Below are 20,212 nucleotides of genomic sequence, written 5' to 3'. Positions count from 1 at the left end.
GGGGGAGTCGGGCTGGGGAGCCGGGTGAGGGGAGGGGACAGGCTGGCTCAGTGAGGGGAGGGGGGCTGGGGACAGGTCAGCTCAGTGGGGTGTGAGTGGGTGTCTTTGCACTGGGCCTCATGGCCAGAGCAGGCTTGGGGCTGGGGGGTGTTTAGCCCTGCCCCATGTGCCCGTCTCCCCCAGGTGAGTTTCACGGTGATGGTGCAGGCTGACGCCTGCCTGGAGGGCCCACACAGCTTTGCGCTGCGGGTGCTGGGCTTCACCGAGGAGGTGCGTGTGGAGCTGCAGACGCTGTGTGAGTGCCCCTGCGACCAGCCTGAGCCCCACGCCACCCACTGCAGCGGGGGCCACGGTACCCTCACCTGCGGAGTCTGCAGGTAAAGCCCTGCCCAGACGCTGGGAGGGGACAGGACAGGGGGCATACTGGTGCAGGGGGATGGGGGTAGATGGTTGGGGGGGCAAACCGGCGCAGAGGGATGGGGGCAGACAGTTGGGGGGCATACCAGTGCAGGGGGATGGGAGCAGATGGTGGTGGGGGCATACTGGTGCAGAGTGATGGGGGCAGGGGGATGGGGGGCATACCGGCACAGAGGGATGGGGGGCATACTGGCACCGGAGGAATGGGGGCGGACGGATGGGGGCAGATGGATCGGGGGGCATACTGGTGCAGACGGATGGGGGCAGATGAATGAGGGCAGATCAGTGCAGAGGGATGGGGGCAGACGGATGGGGGCAAATCGGGGCAGGGGGGTGGGGGCAGATGGATGGGGGCAGATCGGCGCAGGGGGATGGAGGCAGACGGATGGAGGCAGATCGGGCCAGGGGGAACAGACTGCTCAGCAGGGTGGGGTGGGGAGCCTGGCCTAGTGGGGGGCTGGGCTGCAGGGAGCTGTGGGCATCCCAGCTGAGTGGGGAGGAGCACTGGGGGCAGCCCAGAAGAGGGTGGGGGGTAGGAGGGGACAGCTAGGATATGTGCATGTGTTGATGGGGCTGCAGGCATCTTGGCCCAGTGGCTGGGGGGAGGGTAAGAGGTCCCCCACCCATGTTCCCTTGCCCCTCCCCTTTCCTTGCAGCTGCAGCCCCGGCCGTGTGGGCAAGCTGTGTGAGTGCGAGTTGGCGGAGGTCATGGACCTGGAGGCGGGGTGCCGGGGCGGGAACGGCACAGGGCCCATGTGTAGCGGGAAGGGGCAGTGTGTGTGCGGGCAGTGCCAGTGCAACAGCAACGTGCGAGGGCAACACTGCGAGTGCGACGACACCAGCTGCGAGCGGCACAATGGGCAGCTCTGTGCAGGTGAGGGGGGCACTGGTGGGCTGGGGCGGGGCTGGATTGCTAAATTACGAGCTTTGACAGCTCATGCCTCGTCCGGTGGGACAATGGCGGGAGGAGTGAATGGGGGAGGAAAGGGTGGAGGGTGGCTGCCGGGTATGTGCAAGGCGAAGGCGGGATGGAGAGAGAGGACGGGGTCAGGTTGGCTCCCACAGAGGAGAAGGTGCTCACCCAGGCTGAGGGCACCCTGTCCCCCTTCCCCCACCGCAGGCCAGGGTCGGTGCCAGTGTGGGAGTTGCTTCTGCAACGAGGGCTACACAGGCAGCGCCTGCGACTGCAGCCTGGACACCCGCGTGTGCCTGCAGGACGGTGTGGAGTGCAGCGGGCACGGGAGCTGCATTTGCAACAAGTGCCAGTGCCAGCCGGGCTACTTCGACCGGCTCTGCAGCCGGTGCCCGAGCTGCCGGACCCCCTGCGAGGAGCATCGGTGAGCAGTGGGCAAAGGGCAACGCTTGGGATGGAAGCTAAGCCCTGGGTGGCAGCCCAGGGTGGGAGCCTGTCAATGCCCTAAGGCCAGAGGAGAGGCCGGGTGGGATGGGTCGGGTTGGCAGAAGATGGCAGGTTGGGGGGGCAGCAGCGAGTGGTGGCAGGGGCTGGGGGCAGACAGAGTGGCTCAGGATAGTGTGTGTATGTGGGTGGGGGGTGAATGGACAGTGGGAGGGGGCTGGCTTGGGTTGGTGGACAGGGCAGTGCAGGCCAGGGGGACCTTGGAGGGGCCAGCTGACTGCAGCCGTCTTGCTGGCAGGGACTGCGCTGACTGCCAGGCCTTCAGGATGGGCCCGCTGAGCCAGAACTGCAGCGTCGCCTGCAACCACACCGTGGCCACGCTGGTGCCCGAGGCCACTGTGAACGAGCAGTGGTGCAAGGAGAAGACGGACGATGGGCGGATCCTGATCTTCCTGATCGAGGGCACGGAGGGGGGCAAAGTTCCCCTGAAGGTGAAAGACAAGGCCGGTGAGCGCTTGCGGGGGTGGGAGCCAGGGACGATGAGCACCGGTTGGGTGTGGGGCTTGGGTAGAGGGGGTGACATGAGACAGGCTGGGGGCTGGGCACTATGCCCCAGGAAGGGCAGGCAGCAGGGAGAGAGGGTCCTAGTGTGGGCCAGAAAGGGGGAGGCCAACCAGTCAGCTGTGGTAGGGGAGGAGGCAGTGAGACCAGGGAGGGAGAGTTACCCTGCAGGGAACCTCCCCTGAACCCTGAGACGCATCCCCAGAGCTGCAGGGTTGCTGGGGTGGGGGTGGGATGCTGCTGCAGGCTTCACTCAGGCCCGTGTTCTTCCTCCCTTCCTCGTAGCCGTCGCTGACCGGACCTCCATGTTCGTGCTGGGCATGGTCCTGGGCATCGTGTTCATCGGGCTGCTGATCATCATCGGCTACCGCATCTCGGTGGAGATCCTGGACCGGCGGGAGTACATGCGCTTCGTGAAGGAGCGGGAGCGGGCCAAGGGGAACGAGGTCAGGGCCCCACCCTGCTGTCCACTCCCCCCACTGGCAGCCCCTTCCCCCTTGCCTGGCCCATTCAGCCCTTGGCTGCTGCGTTACTGACACAGGGCCGGTCGGAGGAAGTGGGCTGAGGCTTGGGACCAGATGGGAGCCAGCGAGCTCCCTCACGCCGCGGCCATCCAGTCCCAGCACCCGGGCTGAACTAGGCGGCTTCCTTGGGCCCGAAGGCTCCCTACCTCCTTCCCCATGTGCTGCAGCCCGTATTCCCTGCGTCACAAAACCTGGTGGGTGAGGACATTCCAGTTTGGTGCTGGCTGAGACCAGGCTGGAGTGGGACAGTCGTCTCCTCTCTGGGCCAGGCTCCCAGCAGGATCCGGCTCATCAGCCCCAGATGCAACTGCTTGTCCTAGGCCAGCAGAAACAGACCCCAGGTTCCCTGAGGCCCCCAGCCTCCGGCCTCCCCTTTGATTCCAGGAACCTCTCTGCCCTCCCAGGTCAACAACCCGCTCTTCCAGAGTGCCACCACCACCGTCATCAACCCCAGGTACAACGAGGACTGAGGCAGCGATGGCCGCACCGGCGCCAGCCCAGCTACCAACGGCATGGGCCCCCAGATGCCACGCTCTCTACGGCAGCCCCCGCTCCCGAGCTTGACTGGAAGGGAAGGTGCAGGCAGAGGGTCCGCTGCTCAGCAGAATCTCACACCGCTACACCCTGCCAAACAGGCCCATGGGGATGTGCCTTCTTGTGCTGCCATTTGTTATTGGAGGAGCAGGATGCAGCCCTGGCTCCATCCTGGGGCCCTTCCCAGCCCAAGGCCTCCCTGCTTAAGTAGGCCAACCCTGTCCTCCCATCTCTTGGCAGGCCCTGCCCAGAGCCTGCTGCTTCTCTGCCCCCCATAGTGTGTCCGTCAGCGACCCCCAGCGCCAGGAGAGCACAACCTGCTCCCCACACCCAGCAGAAGAGCTCTGGGCTAGCAGGAAGGGCTGGGCTATGGAGGACCGAAGCCCTGCTTTTGGGGGCTTTGCTCCAGGCCACAAAGGGAGCACTGTAGGGCAGAGCAGATCCAGGGGAAACTCATGGCCAACCATGGGGGCGGGAAGGAAATTGGAGCAGGGCTCTTCAGCCGGGGCAGCTCTGTGTATTTTGCCGCCCCAAGCACAGCAGTCAAGCGGCTTTTGGCAGTGTGCCTGCAGGAGATCCGCCGGTCAAGCGCCTTCAGCTTACCCGCCACCGAATTACTGCCGAAACCACGGGACCGGCGGACCTCCCACAGAAACGCAGCCAAAGGCAGCCTGACTGCCACCTTTACGGCAACCGGCAGGCCGCCCCCCGGGGCACGGTTGGTGCGCTGGTGCCTGGAGCCGCCCCTGCCTTCAGCACCAGAAGAGAAGCAGCAGGCGTAGTCCCTCCTGCCAGCCGGGATCAGAAGCACAAAGCCAGTGAAACCTCACTGTGAACGGTGCTGGGAGCCTCTCCTCTATCTCCTCCAGCACCCTCGAGGCTCTCAATCGCCCCCCCCCGCATGTTGCTGGTGAATACAGAGAGGAATAAAGGGCTGAGGCAGCAGCCAGCTCAGCTCTTGCATGATGTTTTATTGTGCGCTGCCACTGACGCATCATTTCCTCGCAGACCCAGGAAGGTACAACGAAGGGAGCAAAATACAGACAGGCTGGGGGAAATTCACCAGGATGCATTTGGCCCAGGTGTAAAGCAGGTCAAGCCTCTCTCTCCCCCCTAAAATACTAACCAAAACCAGTGTTTTCACAAACAAAAACAGTCCGAGCAAAGTGTGGGCAGGAGCAATACTTGCTCCCTTCCTCCCTAATTAGCTGTTTGTTAGTGGTTGCAAGGAAGTGGAGGGGTCCACGCCTGAGAATCAGTTGCTCACACCCTTACACCCTGTGTGTATGAGGCAACCAGCCCGCTTCTCCCCAGGCCCCTGCCCTGTGCTCTCACCAGCTATCCTTGAGGAGGGCACCTGGGGCTACTCCACATCTCCTGCCCCTGAATGCGGGGACTGAACCCAGCCCTAGTGACTCTCACAGCAGGAGCCTTTATGCTTGACGCTAAAGGTTCAGGCCCCCTGGCTTAAGGGCAGGAGGAGGAAAATCTCTCTGCCCAGGCTAGGAGGGGGGAGCTGGGTTAGCGCCAGGAAAACTGGTACCTGTGTGTAGCTAATGGGGCCCTAGGGTTGAAATGAACAGGTGTGGGATTGTTCCCAGCCCCAGAGGGGTACCCATATGGGGTCTGGTGATAAGAGAAAGTCTGGAAGGAGGTTGTGAGCATTTCCTCATTTGGGCAGCTTCCCAAGCTCAAAAGCAGAACCTCCCTGCAACCACGTCTGCTTTCCTGACAAAAACAAGCGTCAGCTCCCACATACAGGGGTGTGGGGGAAAAACCCACCCAGCGCCAGGAGAGCCAGCTCCAGCTGCAGGCTGCTGCTCAGAAGCCCCGGCAGCAGAGGGGCAGGGAGGGCCCCACGGGACGGAGGCTGCAGTGGTGGAAGTCAGGGAGCACAACTTTCACCTTGCAGAGCTGGCACTCAGAGAGAATCAAGGGGCAATGCCACCCAGTCACACACTGCACCTACGGCCACATCCTGTTACACCACTGACAAACGCAAGGTGACGATTAAACCCAGAAATTGCAACAGTGCATCACACTAGTGCTCCTGCCTGACAGTAATTACGGCCCCAGAGGCCATGCCAGACCCTCTCACAGATAACTCATCACCGACCTGCCAAAGACCCAGCAGCCGTCTCCTAATCCCCAGCCACGCACTGCACCGTATGTCCAAATCCCCCAGGAGGGCTGAGACGCACCATCCCCAGTCCTAGCTCCTGGAACCACATTAGAATCACATTAACTGACCCCGACCCTTTTAAAAAGGAAGCTAAAAATCCTGTGTCGTATCTTGTGGCAGAAAGTTCCATGGGTTAATTAAAATCCACAGGTACCATGGTGACAGCAGATTTTTGACCCTTTAGCTGCGTGGGAGAAGTTCTTGGTGTGCTGAAGCTCAAAAGCCAAGATTGTGTTATTTGTTGACTGTCTTGTAGCACAAAGGGCTTCTCCGTCTGACCGCATTTTCCAGCATTACTAGTGATTGCAGGAATTCACCCTGGACCTTTTAATGGGGTCTGATGTCCAGAACATGGAGCATTTGCTCTCTCAAAGCAAGAGCCTTCGAAAGAGCCAAAGTTCCCAAAAACCACTACTCCCCTTTTTCATAACCCTTGACTGTCTGCTATTCGGGCATTTTTTTTTTTTTTTTTTTGGCTGCACTGCTGCTCAGACCAGGATCCGAGGCCCTAGAGTGAACCGAGATAAGAAGCAGAACAGAGTTTAGAAAAGAAAAAAAACCACAAGATTTTATTTAAATACTCTAAATAGGTCACAAAGGAACAGACACCACACTAATGGTAAAAAGATACAAGTTTATAACATCTTATAAAAACTACAGTTTAAAAGTGATTCTCATTGATTTCATCAGTAACACGCGCTCCCCCCACCCCTGTCACAAAATAAGTATATTTAAAAAAAAGACAAATAAGTAAGCCATGGGACTTTCCAGATATCGCTCAGCTCGGATCCACTAACATAGGAGAGTTCTTGGTCTATCTGTCAAAACAGTAGTTCTAGGACAACCGGGGGCCACTCCCCCTCTGCCTCCAGGGATCAGTGTCACACCACAGTGCGACTGCATTCGTTCTACCTGTGAAAGGCACCCATCCTCTTCTTGTTCACACTCCTTGACTCAAGAGCAGGCAGGTGTGTGTGTGTGTAATCTCTTACACTTAGCCAGCAGCATGGTTTCCAATCCCTGGCCTTTGGGGGCTCATGCCAGAAAACACCGCCCGCTGCAGCCAGGTATGTGGTTTTCTGTCTGGGTGTTTTTTAACGCTCACGCAGTGGAGAAGGAAATCACCCTGGCTGGAGATGGGAAATGGCATGATCAAGGTCTAATGATGCACATGAACACAGCTCTACAGCTAGCCTCTTCCCTGGGCTGTTCCCGATACAGGCCTCACCTGAGAAGACAGCTGAATACAAATCAGATCGGGTATGAGAAGCTCAGCAGACCCTGCACACTAAAGAGCAGAGTCCCGTCTCTGAAACACACCGACACTGTCTCCTTCCCCCCAAGCCCAGACACGGGCTCATGTGGATACGGATGCTACAGGAAAAATTAGCTTTACATGGGTGCACAAGGAGATGCAGTGCTCATTGGCAGCCCGCTCCAGAGAAGCAGCCAGCCTGATGCCCATGGCGCTGCAACTCATCTGCTTTTCAGCCACAGAGGGGCTGGGGATAGCTGCATTACTGTGGCTGCACTGGGGTGAATGCACCATGCTGTGACAGTAAGGGGCTTGTAAGTGCCTGGTTTACCCTAGCTTGAAAGCAGGGGAAGCCCCGCATTGCACCGGAATAATATATTTACACTGGAGGGTTGCATTGTTTTCACTTGCTCTCCCCAGCACAGAGGAGGTGCTGATACGCCTCTTTGCTACAGTAAGTTAACAGCCAATTTTAAACATCGTCTTGTGCGTGTTACTAGAACTGACACATTTTCGGCAGATTTATTTTGGAGCGCCGGTGCTAGCCAGGCTGCCCTTTTGCACTCAGCTCAGACAGGGAAACTTTTGTTTTGAGTCAGTTTCAGTTGTGTTCCTTGTCAGCTTCGCTGCCCCCACTTTTCTCATGCTATTTCGGCTGCAAAGCAGCTGGGAAGAATAAACTCATAGTCACGAAACATCTCTGTCAATATTACTCTTTATCCTCGGGTATAGCTTGGGGACACTAAGGAAAATTAATCCTAATTAAAGGTCTGATTTATAGTGAATTAGTTAAACTGCATTAAATCCCTGTGTGAATGCTCTTATTCAGAACGAAAGTGGTCTTAATTCAATTTATCTTAATTCACTTTGAAATGTCATGACAGGTTACTTTTAAGGGGATTTAAAAATAAAAAAACAAATGTTCAAATCATCATAAGTCACCAATTTATGGATATAAAATTGAAAACACTTTCCATGCGTCAGCTGAGGGGGTTTGCAGAGCACGAGCTGTATGTGAACCCAATAAGCCTCTTAGCCCCAGACCTGTACTTTTTACTGGGAATTGAAATACCTCTGCTGAGACGGTTTAGAAAAAGGCAGCCCCAGCTGCAAACAATTTGATCTTCAGGCTTCTAAACAGCTGCAGTTTCTACAGTGCACTGGCAACCCGCAGCATCAGCTAGACAGATGAACCCTTTCTATAGCACACAGTTTGCATGCATCAGCTACTCAAAGAAACGGACTATCTGTAGCTGCAGCAGTGACGCCAGTAGCTCTGCAGGTCAAAAAACAGCTTTTGAGAAAACCCCCAGCCACCCCACCCCCAAAACTCTGCAATGCTGAATGCAGGCAGCTTCAGGCCCTCAGACGTTCTGAGCAGCAAGGTTCCCACCCATCATTTAGGGGTCTCTGCCCCAGACCACAAGTGTTCCATCCACTATGAAAGTTCAAAACCAAGAGTGAGTTACTCTGTCCTCTAAACCAGCATCTCGTTTAAGTGAACTAACCGTTTGCCAACACCCTTTTGCCAGTAGTCCTACAGGATAGCTTGTACTGCCCCCTTGTGCTGGGCAGAAGTACTGCCAGACTGTAACAGGCGCCCAACCAATGTTCACGTCACAGCCAACACACCAAGATCCACCGTCAGAAGATTCGTGTTCCAAGAGTAAAACTTCATACTTCTCTCTGCAAAAGTGAGTCAGTACAATTAGCACAGGGAGAACACAGACACTGAGCAGTCCTTTGCCCAAGGTCTGTGTCAGAACTGGGACTAGAACCCACGACCTTCTGACTTCCTATCGATTGCCTTACTCGTTGGGTAGGGACAGGAGAATAATGACACCAAACACACAACAGGACATCCCATTTCAGCCGTTATTGCCACAGAGCACAAGGAGCCAGGGCTGAACAGCAGATCACGCCTGTTCGGAAGAGAATCTTAAATCTAGGATTAAAGGCTTTTCTGGTGACATTCTCCAGGCCAAGATACTTCACGTTAACAGGGAAGCCACCTCCAGGCGTTCAGTGTTGACCCCACCCATGAAAACCAGTTCTACAGATGTCAGACACAGGCAACGAGTTAGCTTTTAAAAAGCCAGGATTTCTGGGGGCCCAACAGAACGCCAGGCCAACTCTCCGCAGGAGCCAGATACTAGTCCCACAGCTGTGCTGATGATCAGTGATGCTGATGTTTTGACACGATAAGGGGCTAGGTAAAGCTGCATGTCACTGCTGGTTTCAGCTCCCTTCACCACAACATGGGGGTTTGGGTGGCTGGGAATCGCCTTTTACTAAATAAAGAGGGTAAAAAGGTGGAAAGAGTCTTAGCTTCTCTGAGGGGCCGGAAAAGTTGAGAGTTCCTTTAAATTCCATCATTGGTGAAAGAGAGAGAGAAAGGAAAGACTCGTGCAAAAGTGACTCGTCTCTCCTTCTCAATTGGCTTTGATCCGACTGGACGAGCTAGAATGGTAATCTCCAGTGGTTTGCCTGGAAGCTGCTTCCATACAACACTCCCTCGACCTTGCGCCCCACTGCCAGGTTGCAAGGCCCAGCACCGTTCAAATAGCCGTCTCCTCTCCTGTCCAGGACAGCTTAGGCCATGAGCCTGTGGTGGAAGCGTCCTAAACGTCTCCTTCCCTGCTATGCCAACCCAGGTGCTGGCAATGTGGAACTCCCAGCTGAGAAGCTAGCCAGTCACCCATCCCACTGCTCCCCACAACAGAGCCAGACACTTTGCCTAGTGTGATTCTGAGTGACAGAATCAACAGGGCTTTTAGCACTTCCTTGACGAGACTATGCCGCAGTCTAACAGACCTCACAGGCGCCAGCAGCCTATGCTTTGATTCCAGACAACACCCAGAAGTGCCAGACGTACAACAAGAGTGTGATTTTCTCGGGTAGGGAGATTGAAAAGGAACAATTCTAAGCCGAGGCTGCGGGGACCTGGCAGAGAATCACACAAATGGCACCGAAAATAAACCATTCTGAAACGGTCTCAAAGAGGAGCCTTGGCCTCTAACAGGCAGCACATAACATCATAACTAACAGTCCGCTCTTCCATCCTGTGTGGTTACAAGAAGCGCCTGCGTTTGTCTGATGGCGTGGGCCGGCCAAGAGATGGAGGATGTCCATTTAAGCTCTTCCAACTCTCTACGACAACAAAGCATGTTAGATGCAAGCAGGAAGTTGGACCACTGAGACTTCAGGGTTTAAGGCGCTCAGGTGCCCTGAACTCACAGCGCCAGATGGATTCAGCAGGAAGGGTAGTGTTTGACACCTGGGAAAGACAACTCAGGCTACCAGGTTCCACTTTAGCCGTTCCCCAAAGGAGACCGCAGTGCACATACAGATGTGGTATTCCGCCGGGGAGAGATTTGGATGAAGGGCCTCACTCAAATACAGCATTCATACTGGTGTATCCAGCATGCAGGTGCAGGGAGCACGCTGCTGGCGAAATTCTACAGAAGAACAAACCAAGGATGCGTCAGGCCAAGCCAGGTTGCCCTGTCCTGTGCGGGGTCTGTGGAAGAGATACAGAACTCTGTTCTCTTTGGAAACTGGCTTTCAGTCCCATCTTTGAGAGCCGGGGGAAAGCAGAGCAGAATCTGGCAGCAGGATGCGTTACAAGTTTCCCCTGGCAGAGTGTCTTACAGAGATATATGACTGAAGGGGCGGGGGGGATATCCAAGATAGAAACACATTCCTATCTCTCTTTTGGGGGGGGGGGGGGAGAAGAAAAGAGGATAAGGAGGAGCACCCGTGGGGGAAGGGAGTCTGAAGGGACCTGAAGACCCAAAGGAATGGTGCAGTGAGATAAAGAGACAGAAGGTCAACTTCTAACATTAGCAGCATCCCCGCTGGCCTAAGATAAACTTGGGCAGTATCTACCTTCGCCGGACAAGGCCAGGCTGCAGCGCTGCAGAGTGCGCTCTGCTGCTGGGAGAGGCTGCTACAGAAAGGATTTTATTTCGGTATGTAGCTAGCTACATGGAGGGCAATGGGGGGGCCACATGATTTGAACTAAGTGACAGAACCAATGACATTTTAAAGAGCATTTGGGTCATTTCCCAAGGGCGCTTTGCTCCAGTGTCACCGATGCTCAGAAAGCCGAGTCCAGATTCTTGCTGTCCCATGTGCCCTGTGCCCTGCTCCCCCTTGCCCCAGAACAATTACCAGGACACCAAGTGACACCTTGGGGCAGAAACAGGAGATCCTGAGCTGCAGCGATACCAGCTGCTGCGCACAGACACCAAGCTTAGCGAGACCTAGGCTATGCAACCACGGACATCTGGGTGGGGCTCCCAGCAGAGCACTGAGCAGGAAGTAGCCAATATACTGCTGTCACTGCAGGGGAGTGGGAGCCAACCCGCAGACATGAACAGCCTCTTCCTTCCCCACACATTTGTTCCCAGCAGGGAAAGGACCGATCTTTAGCTGACACTAGCTGGGCCTGAGTTTTCAGAGGCAGGGCACGAACATGCGTTGGGAGGCAGAGTCGACGCTTTGGTAACAGGTTTTTTCTGGCCTGCAACAATCAGGGTTCCTGAGAGCGGCTGGGCAGCCTGGCCCCCTCCATCATGCTCATGGTTTCTGTTTCTTCCCCAGGAGGAAGTTTAACTGCCTTTCCCTGCAGGTCCCTTTAGCTGTTTCTAGCTCCCCCTGAACTATGCAGTTGCTCCTGGGCCACTGGAGAGTTGCCAGAGAGAAGATCACAGTTTATTTAAGTGGTGTCCACCCCCAAGTGGACAGGCACCAATTTAATGAAAGTGAAATCCAAGAGTGGGTTAAATTCCGCCCCCAAATCCACAACAGACATTGCAAAGATCCATTCCTGGCTAGCGCACGGGGTCAGATACAAAGGGGTGGATCTTATCCCGAACTACAATGCAGCTGAAAGCCTTCCCAAGTGTAAGCCAATCCTGGCAGCGTTTGAGGCTAGAGCTTTTCTGAGAAAGCCAGATTATGGGCTCTGCTGCCATGAACCAGACTAGGATCTGATTCCAGGGGGAACAGGGACCTGTGGTAATGTGATCACCCCAAGCATCCTCACATACACACACACTGGGGCCAAGGAAGGAGGGCAGCCTCTGGCAGAAGCCGTCCCCCACAGCCATGGGCTGTATACCCCGAAGCACTGCCTGTCATGAGGGGTTTGGGTGTTTCTAAGGGATATGTTCAGACAATGCCATGCGGGTTCATCCAGGCCATGTATACAGCAGCAGCTCACACACCACCACAGGACACTGATCACACCAGCTGCTGGTTGTCACAAGAGTTTCAACCGCTACCCTCCCCCCTCCAACAGTGCGTTCTCCTCCTTTCCCCTCCAAAGTCCTCGCTCATTTCTTGAGGTGGAGAGAGCAGGAAGAAACTCGGTTACAAAATCAGAACACCCTAAAAATAAAAGCTCCGCAGACCTCATAACCAAGCTCTCGGCTGAGACAAGTTCCTGCATTTCACGCCTGAACCAAAATCCTCCACAGCTGCCTCTTATAATCCACTGCTTTGTTGGTCTCTTCCGGTGAGACTGGTTAAAAAAAGAGTCAAAAGAACAACATGGTTGATTTCCACCCCGCTGTATTTCATACCTGTGAGCTCTACCTGGGCGTGAGCTGGTCGGTCAGGTGATGGCAAGTGTTAAGAGTTTGAGGTGAGCGTCGCTAGCTTTGCCCTGTTGTCCCCCGAAGCCTTTCCTGAGAGGCAAATGGTGATACTTCAAAAACAAATCAATGGAAAAGAAGGTTTATACACAGCTGCCCGTGGCTTCTGCTGGTTGGGTAGAGATTCCAGATCATTCTCATCTTATCTACAGTGTCAGGACCCCATCTGAGAGTCTAGGAGAGTCCTCAGCTCTGTCCCCACCTTGACTGGGGGAGCAGGAGCAGGCAAAACCAGACACAGAAAACTGAAAATCCTGTCCACTTCCTAGCTTCTCCGACGCATTGCCCTGGCTCCTAAAGCAGCAGCTGCGAGTCGGGGGTTTTGGTCTGGCAGCCCTGGCACATTCGTTTGTGTCTAAGCAGCCGATCTGTCCTGGAGAAGCTCTGTGAGAGACAGAGAAGAGAGAAGAGCGTTATTGCAACATCAGATCCAGCCAATAAGAAAAGCACCAACGCAGGGCAGTGTGTGCTGCAGGCGTCTCTTAGGGAATGGCAGGCTGGCTCTTCGGAGCTAGGAAAGACTCCTAGAGCGGCAAGGCAGGGCTAGATTCTCCACCCAGCACAGGGAGCCAGAGTCAGGGGTGCTGTGTGCTGACCCCAGCCCAAGTTACAATAGTCCGAGAGCTGCTCTTGCTTAGGGTCACTCAGATCATTGGTTTAGACCATGGGTCGCGGCGGCTCTCGTCAGCACCGCCGATCGGGCTGTTAGAAGTCCTGGCAGTGGTGCTGCGCAGCTAAGACAGGCTAGTCCCTACCTGCTCCGACACCGTGTTGGATCCCAGAAGCAGCCAGCAGCAGGTCCATCTCCTAGATGGGGGGTGAAGGGAGCCCACTGGGCTCTGCCCCCGTCCTGAGCACCAGCTCCACACTCCCATATGCTGGAAACTAGCCAATGGGAGCTGTGCGGGCGGTGGTGCCTGTGGGTAAGAGCCACTTGCACGCCTCTCCCTAGAAGGCTTCCCACCTGTCCTGGCACTGCAGACCATGCTGCTGGGTGCTTCTGGGGCGCAGCATGGTCTGCAGTGCCAGGACAGGTGGGAAGCCTGCCTCAGCACCCCCACTGCGCCACTGACTGGGAGTTGCCAGAGGTAAGCCTGTGCCCCAACTCCATCCCAGTGCGCCTCCTCAACCCGGAGCCCCTTTCTGCACCCCAAACCCGTCATCCCCAGCCCCACCCCAGAGCCTGCACCTCCAGCTCAGAGCCCTGCCCCCCTCATGCACCCCAACCCCCTGCCACAGCCCAAAGCCTGCCCCCCTAAACCCAGAGCCCTTCCTGCATCCCAAACCCATCATCCCCAGCCCCACTTCAGAGCCTGCACCTCCAGCCCAAAGCCCTGACCCCCTCATGCACCCCAACCCCCTGCCACAGCCCAAAGCCTGCCCCCCTAAACCCAGAGCCCTTCCTGCATCCCAAACCCATCATCCCCAGCCCCACTTCAGAGCCTGCACCTCCAGCCCAAAGCCCTGACCCCCTCATGCACCCCAACCCCCTGCCACAGCCCAGAGCACCCTCCCATACTCTGAACCCCTCATTTCCAGCCCCACTCTGCAGCCCTCACCCCCCCCCCCCCCAACCATCTGCCCCAGCCCTGAGCCACACCCCCACCCAAGCTCCACTGGGTTGCAGGCATCAATTTACTCCAACTGGGTCGCCAGAAAAAAACAAAAAAAGGTTTGAAAACCACTGACTTAGGCAATGGAGAATTAGCACGGCCATGTCCCATCGCCACTCCTGACACCAACTCTTAATTCCCACTGGGTGGGTCCCTAACTTCTGCCATGGGAATTCCCCACTGGCTGTTTTCAGCCAGAATCCAACCTCTTTTGCACTGTTTGAGCAACACAAGGGGCTGGACCGTAACCAAGAACCCAGCCCAGCCTTCAACCATGCTGCTCAGCTGACTGAGTTGGTGTCTAGAGAGAAGACACAGCCCCACGTGGCTGAGCAGCTGGCTGTTCTGCACTGCTCTGCTGGGTGGTAGCCCGGAGTCTAATCCAGCTTGGACACCGACTCTGCAAGACAGCCGGGCCAACGTTTTCCATGCGTGGTTACTGATGGGGGGGTGCCTCTGTTTTCGGGGAACCATCCTGGGCCACGTTTGGCCTGATATTTTAAGAGCTGCTGAGCACCTGCAATCCCAGCAAAAGTCCAGGAGAGCTTGGGGTAGTCACAGCTCATGTCATGGATAATGGAGGTACCCGTAAAGGTTGCGATTTCTGACCTTAAACCCTTCGCAATCCCCTACTTCCCGGGGGAGCTGTGGGAGCATTTGCTCATGTCTCTGCAGAGCTAGGAAGATGAGCCGTGCTCTGTAGGCTCTAGGCAGAGATCTGCACTGCTAGGCACAGACCAAAAGCAGCACCAAGCAGATTTGACCAGGCCAGATCAAAACAGGAACAAATTCCTGGCAAGCTCTCCTCCAGGCTATTTGTAGGAGGACAGTGGTTCCAATAGGAAGGCAGCAGCTTCCCGCACTGTGCGCGCACAGATCTGAGTGCACTAGCTCCCCGTGATAATCCCGCTGTCCTGCTCTGGGAAACCACTGGGCCTAGCAGCCTCCCTAGCACAGAGCCTGGGCTGATGCCTAGTCCTAGGAAGGGACATCTCCTCCTCAGCCCAGCCGCCGCAGGAGTAACCCTTGCAGGCCGTGGGCGAGGGAGTGTCTGCAGCAAAGTGACCCCACCCCTCGCTCTGCGGCATGCCTGGCCAGGGTGGGGGTTACCTGCATGCAGCGCTCGCACTGGTAGGGCTTTTCGCCGCTGTGCACGCGCTTGTGGCGCTCCAGGTGGTACTTCTGGATGAAGCGCATGTCACACAGATCACACTCGAATGGTTTCTCACCTGGGGAAGAGCAGAAGGGGCTGTGATAGGGAGGCTTGTACTGCCCTCTGCCCCCCCTCCCCACTTCCCGTCCACCCCAGTGGCGGCACAAAGCCTCGTGCCACCGCCTGGCTCCGAATCCCCACTGCCCTGCATGACTCAACCTTGCCTGTCTGGCTTGCATCTCCGCCCTCGTCTCCTACTGTGCCCCCACACTTACTCGATCAATAATGCCACTTTGAACCACCTCTCCTCTTCATTTCCCTTTCCCAGTCTGTCTCAGCGCCTTCCTGTGGGCAGCCTCTTAACCCATCTGCAAAGCCACTGCCTTCTTCCCTTCAGCGCTGCCCCCAGTAGGAAAGATCATTCACCAGGCTGGTCGGCATTACCTGATCAGTTAGTGCATGCCCCACAGCTGAGTAACATCCGATCTTGTGGCGGCAGCACTTCATCGCTGCACCACATGTGAGTCTCCCTTGAAAACTCACCAGGGCAGGGACAGATTTAATCCTGCATGTCATTCCCTCTGCACAGCCTGTTTGGTCCCCTCCGTTTCTCTGATGTCACAGCCCCACCCTATTCTAGAGCTCACAGCTCTCTCCCCCTTGCTGCAAAGTTCGGGGCAAAGCAGCAGAAAAGCAAAGAGAGAGGCAGGGGGATAGGGACAGAAGAGTGAGGATGTTCCATCATCACGATCTAAGCTCTCAGCAAGGAGTGGCTCACACGGCAACAGCAGCTTCCTCCTCAGGAGATGCAGTGGTAGTAGCTAGAACGCAATGCAGTGAACGCACCACCTTTAAAGGCAGCGTTCGCAAATTCTGCACCCAAGACCTAATATCCAGGCAGGTACATGTTCTGATTTAAACATCGCTAGGACCCTAGTGCCCTCTTGCAACCTTTCTGCTTAAAGAGCCGAGCTGTTTGATCAACAGAGCCCCTGTCCCCACTGGAGCACAGTTCAAGTTACAGATGCAGCTGGAGTTACGGATCAGCCTCTCAATGCTTCACTCCCTATTTTGCTTCTGATACAGAGGGCCCACAGCAACCACTGGCAGAGCAAGACCCTCGCTCTCCTAGCTCTTTACCAGTATGGATGAGGATGTGTCTCTTCAGATGGTAGCTGCTCCGAAAGGCTCCGTAGCAGTGCTCGCAAATAAAGTTCTTGGGGATTCTCAGCTGGAAGGAGCCATTCTGCTCAATCACCGTCATCTGCAAAGCACAGACAGACCCTCACCATTCCTGCGCACGGCACAGCGAGCACATAACACTGCTCTAGGGTCAGGTGCTGCCAAACTATTCATCCCTCCCTATCCCCTTCCATTTGGGGACATCCAAGACCTCTTGTGAACACTTCAGGGCAGGGACCATTTTTGTCACGTGTCTTTGGGGTGCCTAGCACAACAGGACTCCGGGGCCCCTAACACTGCGTTAAAGATTGTGAAGCACTTTGAGATCTCCTGAAGAAAAACTCTACGTAAGAGACAGGTACCATTATTAATCTACAGTATCAATAGTTTAGCCTCCCAATCCTCCTGGAACGTAAGACAGAAGATGAAGACACTGAGAGGCTAAAAGACACGTTTGTGGCCATGCAGCAAGCCTATGGCAGGTCCCAAGACAAAACTCAGCAGTTCTGATTCCAAGTCCCGTTGCTTTATTCACAAGAGCACTCATCCCATTTTAGTAGAGATTCTTCTTGCAGGTGAGACGGGCTCAGTACTGCAGGGAGGACTAGTATCTGCCACAGGACGTCAGTTCACATTTTGGTTGGGGGGGGTATCGTGCCCCTCCCCCCGCTTTACCCCAATGTCACTCTTGGAGCCTGTGAATCCATTTCTTGGTTGAAAGGTGCTGGGCCCTCAAGGCCGAGCAGTCGACGGCAAGGAGCTGGATGCCTGAGCTGTGTGAGTGTTTGGAGACAAACCCCTGAAATCCTCAGTGGTCTGAGATACAGGCAGCAATTCTAACAGCTCACTCAGGAAGAAGGGTTGGCCCTGAGTGTGGTAAGACTTCATAACGCACCCCTGTCTGCCCCGCTCCTCCCTGACCATACGACGGACGATTACCTGCCTTTTTAATGGTCTTTTTTGGCTGTGATGCTTCTGCCGGCTCTTCCTCTTTACGGCTGCGAGATTTCTCGCTCTCCTGGCGGAGACCCTTAAGGAGAGAAAACAGGGGTCAGTTCTTTCCCTGTGTGCATTTCTAGAGCCCCTTGCCCCCAGAACACTCTGGAGATGCCCTGCGCCGTTACATTTAGAGACCACTTTCTAGTCACGTCAATGACAGTAGGTCTGGGGATGGGGCAGGATCAGGGTAGAGATAACCCTTGTAATAGCTCCTCCCATACCAGCATGTTCGGGCTGTTCCCTCTCTCTCCATTCTCTGTCTGCTTGGAGCTCTGTTTTGGCATCATCTTCTTGCTGGCAACAGTTGGCACGAGGCACACCCCAGAGAGGCCCTCGCAGGCCAGGAGACTCGCCTAAAAGACAAGACAAACAACCATGAAAGATGCAGAGTTCAGCTGAGCTTAGCCAGCCATAACCTAACCAGCCGCTGCCCAAACATGCCAGTGCCCTCTATCAGAATGAATCGGATATATTCAGCCACATGTGCAACTACACCACCCTCTGGTGGCTGGAGGTCTACAAAGAGGGTCTATGAATTAATGCTACTGGTAGCTAACGGGAGAGTTCCCTAGAGCTTAAAAAGTGCAGTGTTTTGGGAGCAAGCATTCCAGTTTCGTGGTGGTGTGCGCGCAGATGTGTTGGTTGCATATGCTTAGCCTTCTTAATTCAACCGATACTTTGGCTGATCAGAACTACATCGTTTGCATTAAGTATCGACTTCTACCCGTTATCACTGCGGGTCACCAAGGGTTCTGCAGCCCATTCAACTTGACAGTCACCTCCCTGTGACGTTGCATTCCTTTTACAGATGGGAAAATTGGGGCTCATTACCTGAGCCATCTTGTCTGTCTGTCCTCAACAAACGGATTGTAACAATTCTTTAGCTTTAATTCTCTCCCGGGAAAGAATTTTACGATTAGAAAGTTTTTTTTTTTTTTCAGTTAATCATTTTTTGCTGGTCTTGTCCAGTACCCTCCACTTTGCCGACATCTTTCTGGATTCTGAGAGCCTGGAATCGTGTGTGGTGTTCTAAGGGTGTCTTCCCCAAGCACTGCCGAGAGCTGGAGAAGCTAGACGGGAAGGTAACTGACTACACCGCTTTTACAGATGAGTCATCCCAACCCTAGCCCTGCTTCTGGATGGATGCTGGATAAAGGGGGTTGATCTCTGTGCCTCGATATCGCTGCAGACACGTCTCTGGAGCCTGCGAATAAAAAAGACAAAAAAGAAGCACAACTGAACCAATTGACAAGGGATGGCTAGAGAAAGAAACTTCTTTATCAGTGTGTCAAAGCACCTTCATTCAAACAGAACCCAGGCAAAATTTATTGCTTAATATTAGCAGAGGTTTTGCTAGAAGGTGAGGAGAAGGGACACAATACTCTTTACTGTTTACAAGCTTTTCTAAGCCCTGTGCAAAGTTAGCCTTAACAACATTTTGCAGATAGGGAGACAGAGAGGTAAAGTGACTGGCCCCAGGTCACACAGTAAGAATCGAGAGTAGAATCCAGGAGTTCTGACTCTCAGTGATCTGCCCTAACCTCTAGGCCACGGTCCCATCCCAAAGCTGGGAAGAGAATCCAGGAATCCTGACTGCCACCTTGTGTTCAAACACACCCCTTCAAATACCGACATGTACAGAAAGGCTGCACTGAGTGCTCTCCAATATTATTATTTCAGAGTTCAAGAGAAAGTGTTTAGAAGTTATAACTTTCTATTCTTAGAAACAGGAAACATAAAATCTGACACTCTATAGTGCCATCTGTCTGCTCCGCAATGCTGCATGGAAGTACAGCGAGACTGCAAACGAGCAACCAGTAACGAGCATAACCGTGGATTGTCATTCCTGTCCATGCATGCACAAGTGGAGTGAGCGAGCAAGTTCGTGATTTGCCAGAAGATCAACACACACCTTGGTGTGAACTACTACGAGTGTGGAGACACAGTGCAGCACAAGTGAGGTCTGGTGTATGAATCGGAGGAAGCAGGCAGCACAATAGGTGCTCAGTGTAGCATCCCAGTAAGTATGGAAAAGACCCAGATTGTTGCAAGGGAGCACAGCTAAATTCAAGTGCCTCTGTAACAGGCCCACGTGCAACAGCCCCAGCCTGTGCACACGCGTGCAAAACCACAGCATGGGTGTGCAAACACGCAGCGAGGACAAGGCTGTGACCCAAGCGGGCAACGCTGCAACCTGTGTCTGTGTCTGAGCGTGCACGACCTGAGCACGAGCGTGCACACAAGCGCGTGGGGGGCGGCCGAGGCCCACCGCCCACAGGTGTGCAAGCCACAGCCCCCGAGCGTGCAAGGGGCCCGGCGTGAGCGTGCAAGCGCATGCGCTCAAGGCCGAGGCGCGGGGGGTACAAGGCCGAGCCGGGTGCGGCCCGTTGGCCGCCAGGGCCCGCTGCCCATCGGCTGTGGGGTCCGTACCTGGCTCGGCCGCTGCGGGCTCCAAGCTCCGCCGTCGCCTCCGTGCGCTCCCCCGGGAAACAAGTTTACAAACAGCGGCCCGAAGCCTCTCGGCCCCCGCCGCTACCCCGGAACCGGAAGCGCTTGACACAGGGGTCACGTCCGGTCCGCCCGGGCGGGCGGGGCCGGCGCGTGCGCATGACCGCTCCTGAGGCCACTCCTGCCGCCATCTTGGTGCAGGTAAGTCGGGGGAGAGGGAGGGGGCTGTTACCAGGGTAACCATGAGTAGGGGGAGGGAGATCCTGTGGCCCCTATATAAACCCTTGGGGGAGGGGCTCTTCTGGGCCCCACCCAATATAACCCCCC

The 20,212-nt window shown here is 55.3% G+C and overlaps 2 protein-coding genes across 6 annotated transcripts in view; one reads left to right on the top strand and one right to left on the bottom strand.

Moving 5' to 3' along the window:
• Positions 1 to 4,342, top strand: part of ITGB7 (integrin subunit beta 7) — a 19,667-nt gene extending 15,325 nt beyond the window's left edge. For both annotated transcript variants that reach the window (XM_032786791.2, XM_075061273.1), the window contains 6 exons: positions 184 to 377; positions 1,074 to 1,291; positions 1,538 to 1,754; positions 2,073 to 2,281; positions 2,621 to 2,781; positions 3,264 to 4,342. In XM_032786791.2, the coding sequence (XP_032642682.1) occupies positions 184 to 377; positions 1,074 to 1,291; positions 1,538 to 1,754; positions 2,073 to 2,281; positions 2,621 to 2,781; positions 3,264 to 3,329 (1,065 nt within the window). In that variant the 3' untranslated portion in view covers positions 3,330 to 4,342. The remainder of the gene's footprint in view (positions 1 to 183; positions 378 to 1,073; positions 1,292 to 1,537; positions 1,755 to 2,072; positions 2,282 to 2,620; positions 2,782 to 3,263) is intronic.
• Positions 4,343 to 6,189: 1,847 nt separating this feature from the next.
• ZNF740 (zinc finger protein 740) lies at positions 6,190 to 19,992 on the bottom strand. Of its 4 annotated transcripts, none has more exons than XR_012654921.1 (8): positions 19,868 to 19,990; positions 18,269 to 18,641; positions 17,659 to 17,790; positions 17,382 to 17,468; positions 16,397 to 16,520; positions 15,214 to 15,352; positions 12,419 to 12,874; positions 6,190 to 6,815 (listed from the first exon to the last, which is right to left on the bottom strand). XR_012654921.1 is itself a non-coding variant. In XM_032786793.2 (7 exons), the coding sequence occupies exons 2-7, from the start codon at positions 18,275 to 18,277 to the stop codon at positions 12,785 to 12,787; spliced, it is 561 nt and encodes a 186-aa protein (XP_032642684.1). In that variant the 5' UTR covers positions 18,278 to 18,641; positions 19,868 to 19,992; the 3' UTR covers positions 6,190 to 12,784. The 4 variants fall into 4 exon arrangements, 2 of the variants coding, with proteins under 2 accessions (XP_032642684.1, XP_032642683.1); XR_004374546.2 differs by having other exon boundaries at positions 6,190 to 6,705; XM_032786793.2 differs by having other exon boundaries at positions 6,190 to 12,874; positions 15,214 to 15,332; positions 19,868 to 19,992.
• Between the last annotated feature and the right edge of the window lie 220 nt (positions 19,993 to 20,212).

The sequence above is a fragment of the Chelonoidis abingdonii genome, chromosome 26 (genome assembly GCF_003597395.2).
Source record: "Chelonoidis abingdonii isolate Lonesome George chromosome 26, CheloAbing_2.0, whole genome shotgun sequence".
Classification (NCBI taxonomy): domain Eukaryota; kingdom Metazoa; phylum Chordata; order Testudines; family Testudinidae; genus Chelonoidis; species Chelonoidis abingdonii.
The sequence above is the reverse complement of the archived record's forward strand: the minus strand, read 5'-3'. Positions and strand labels throughout refer to the sequence as shown.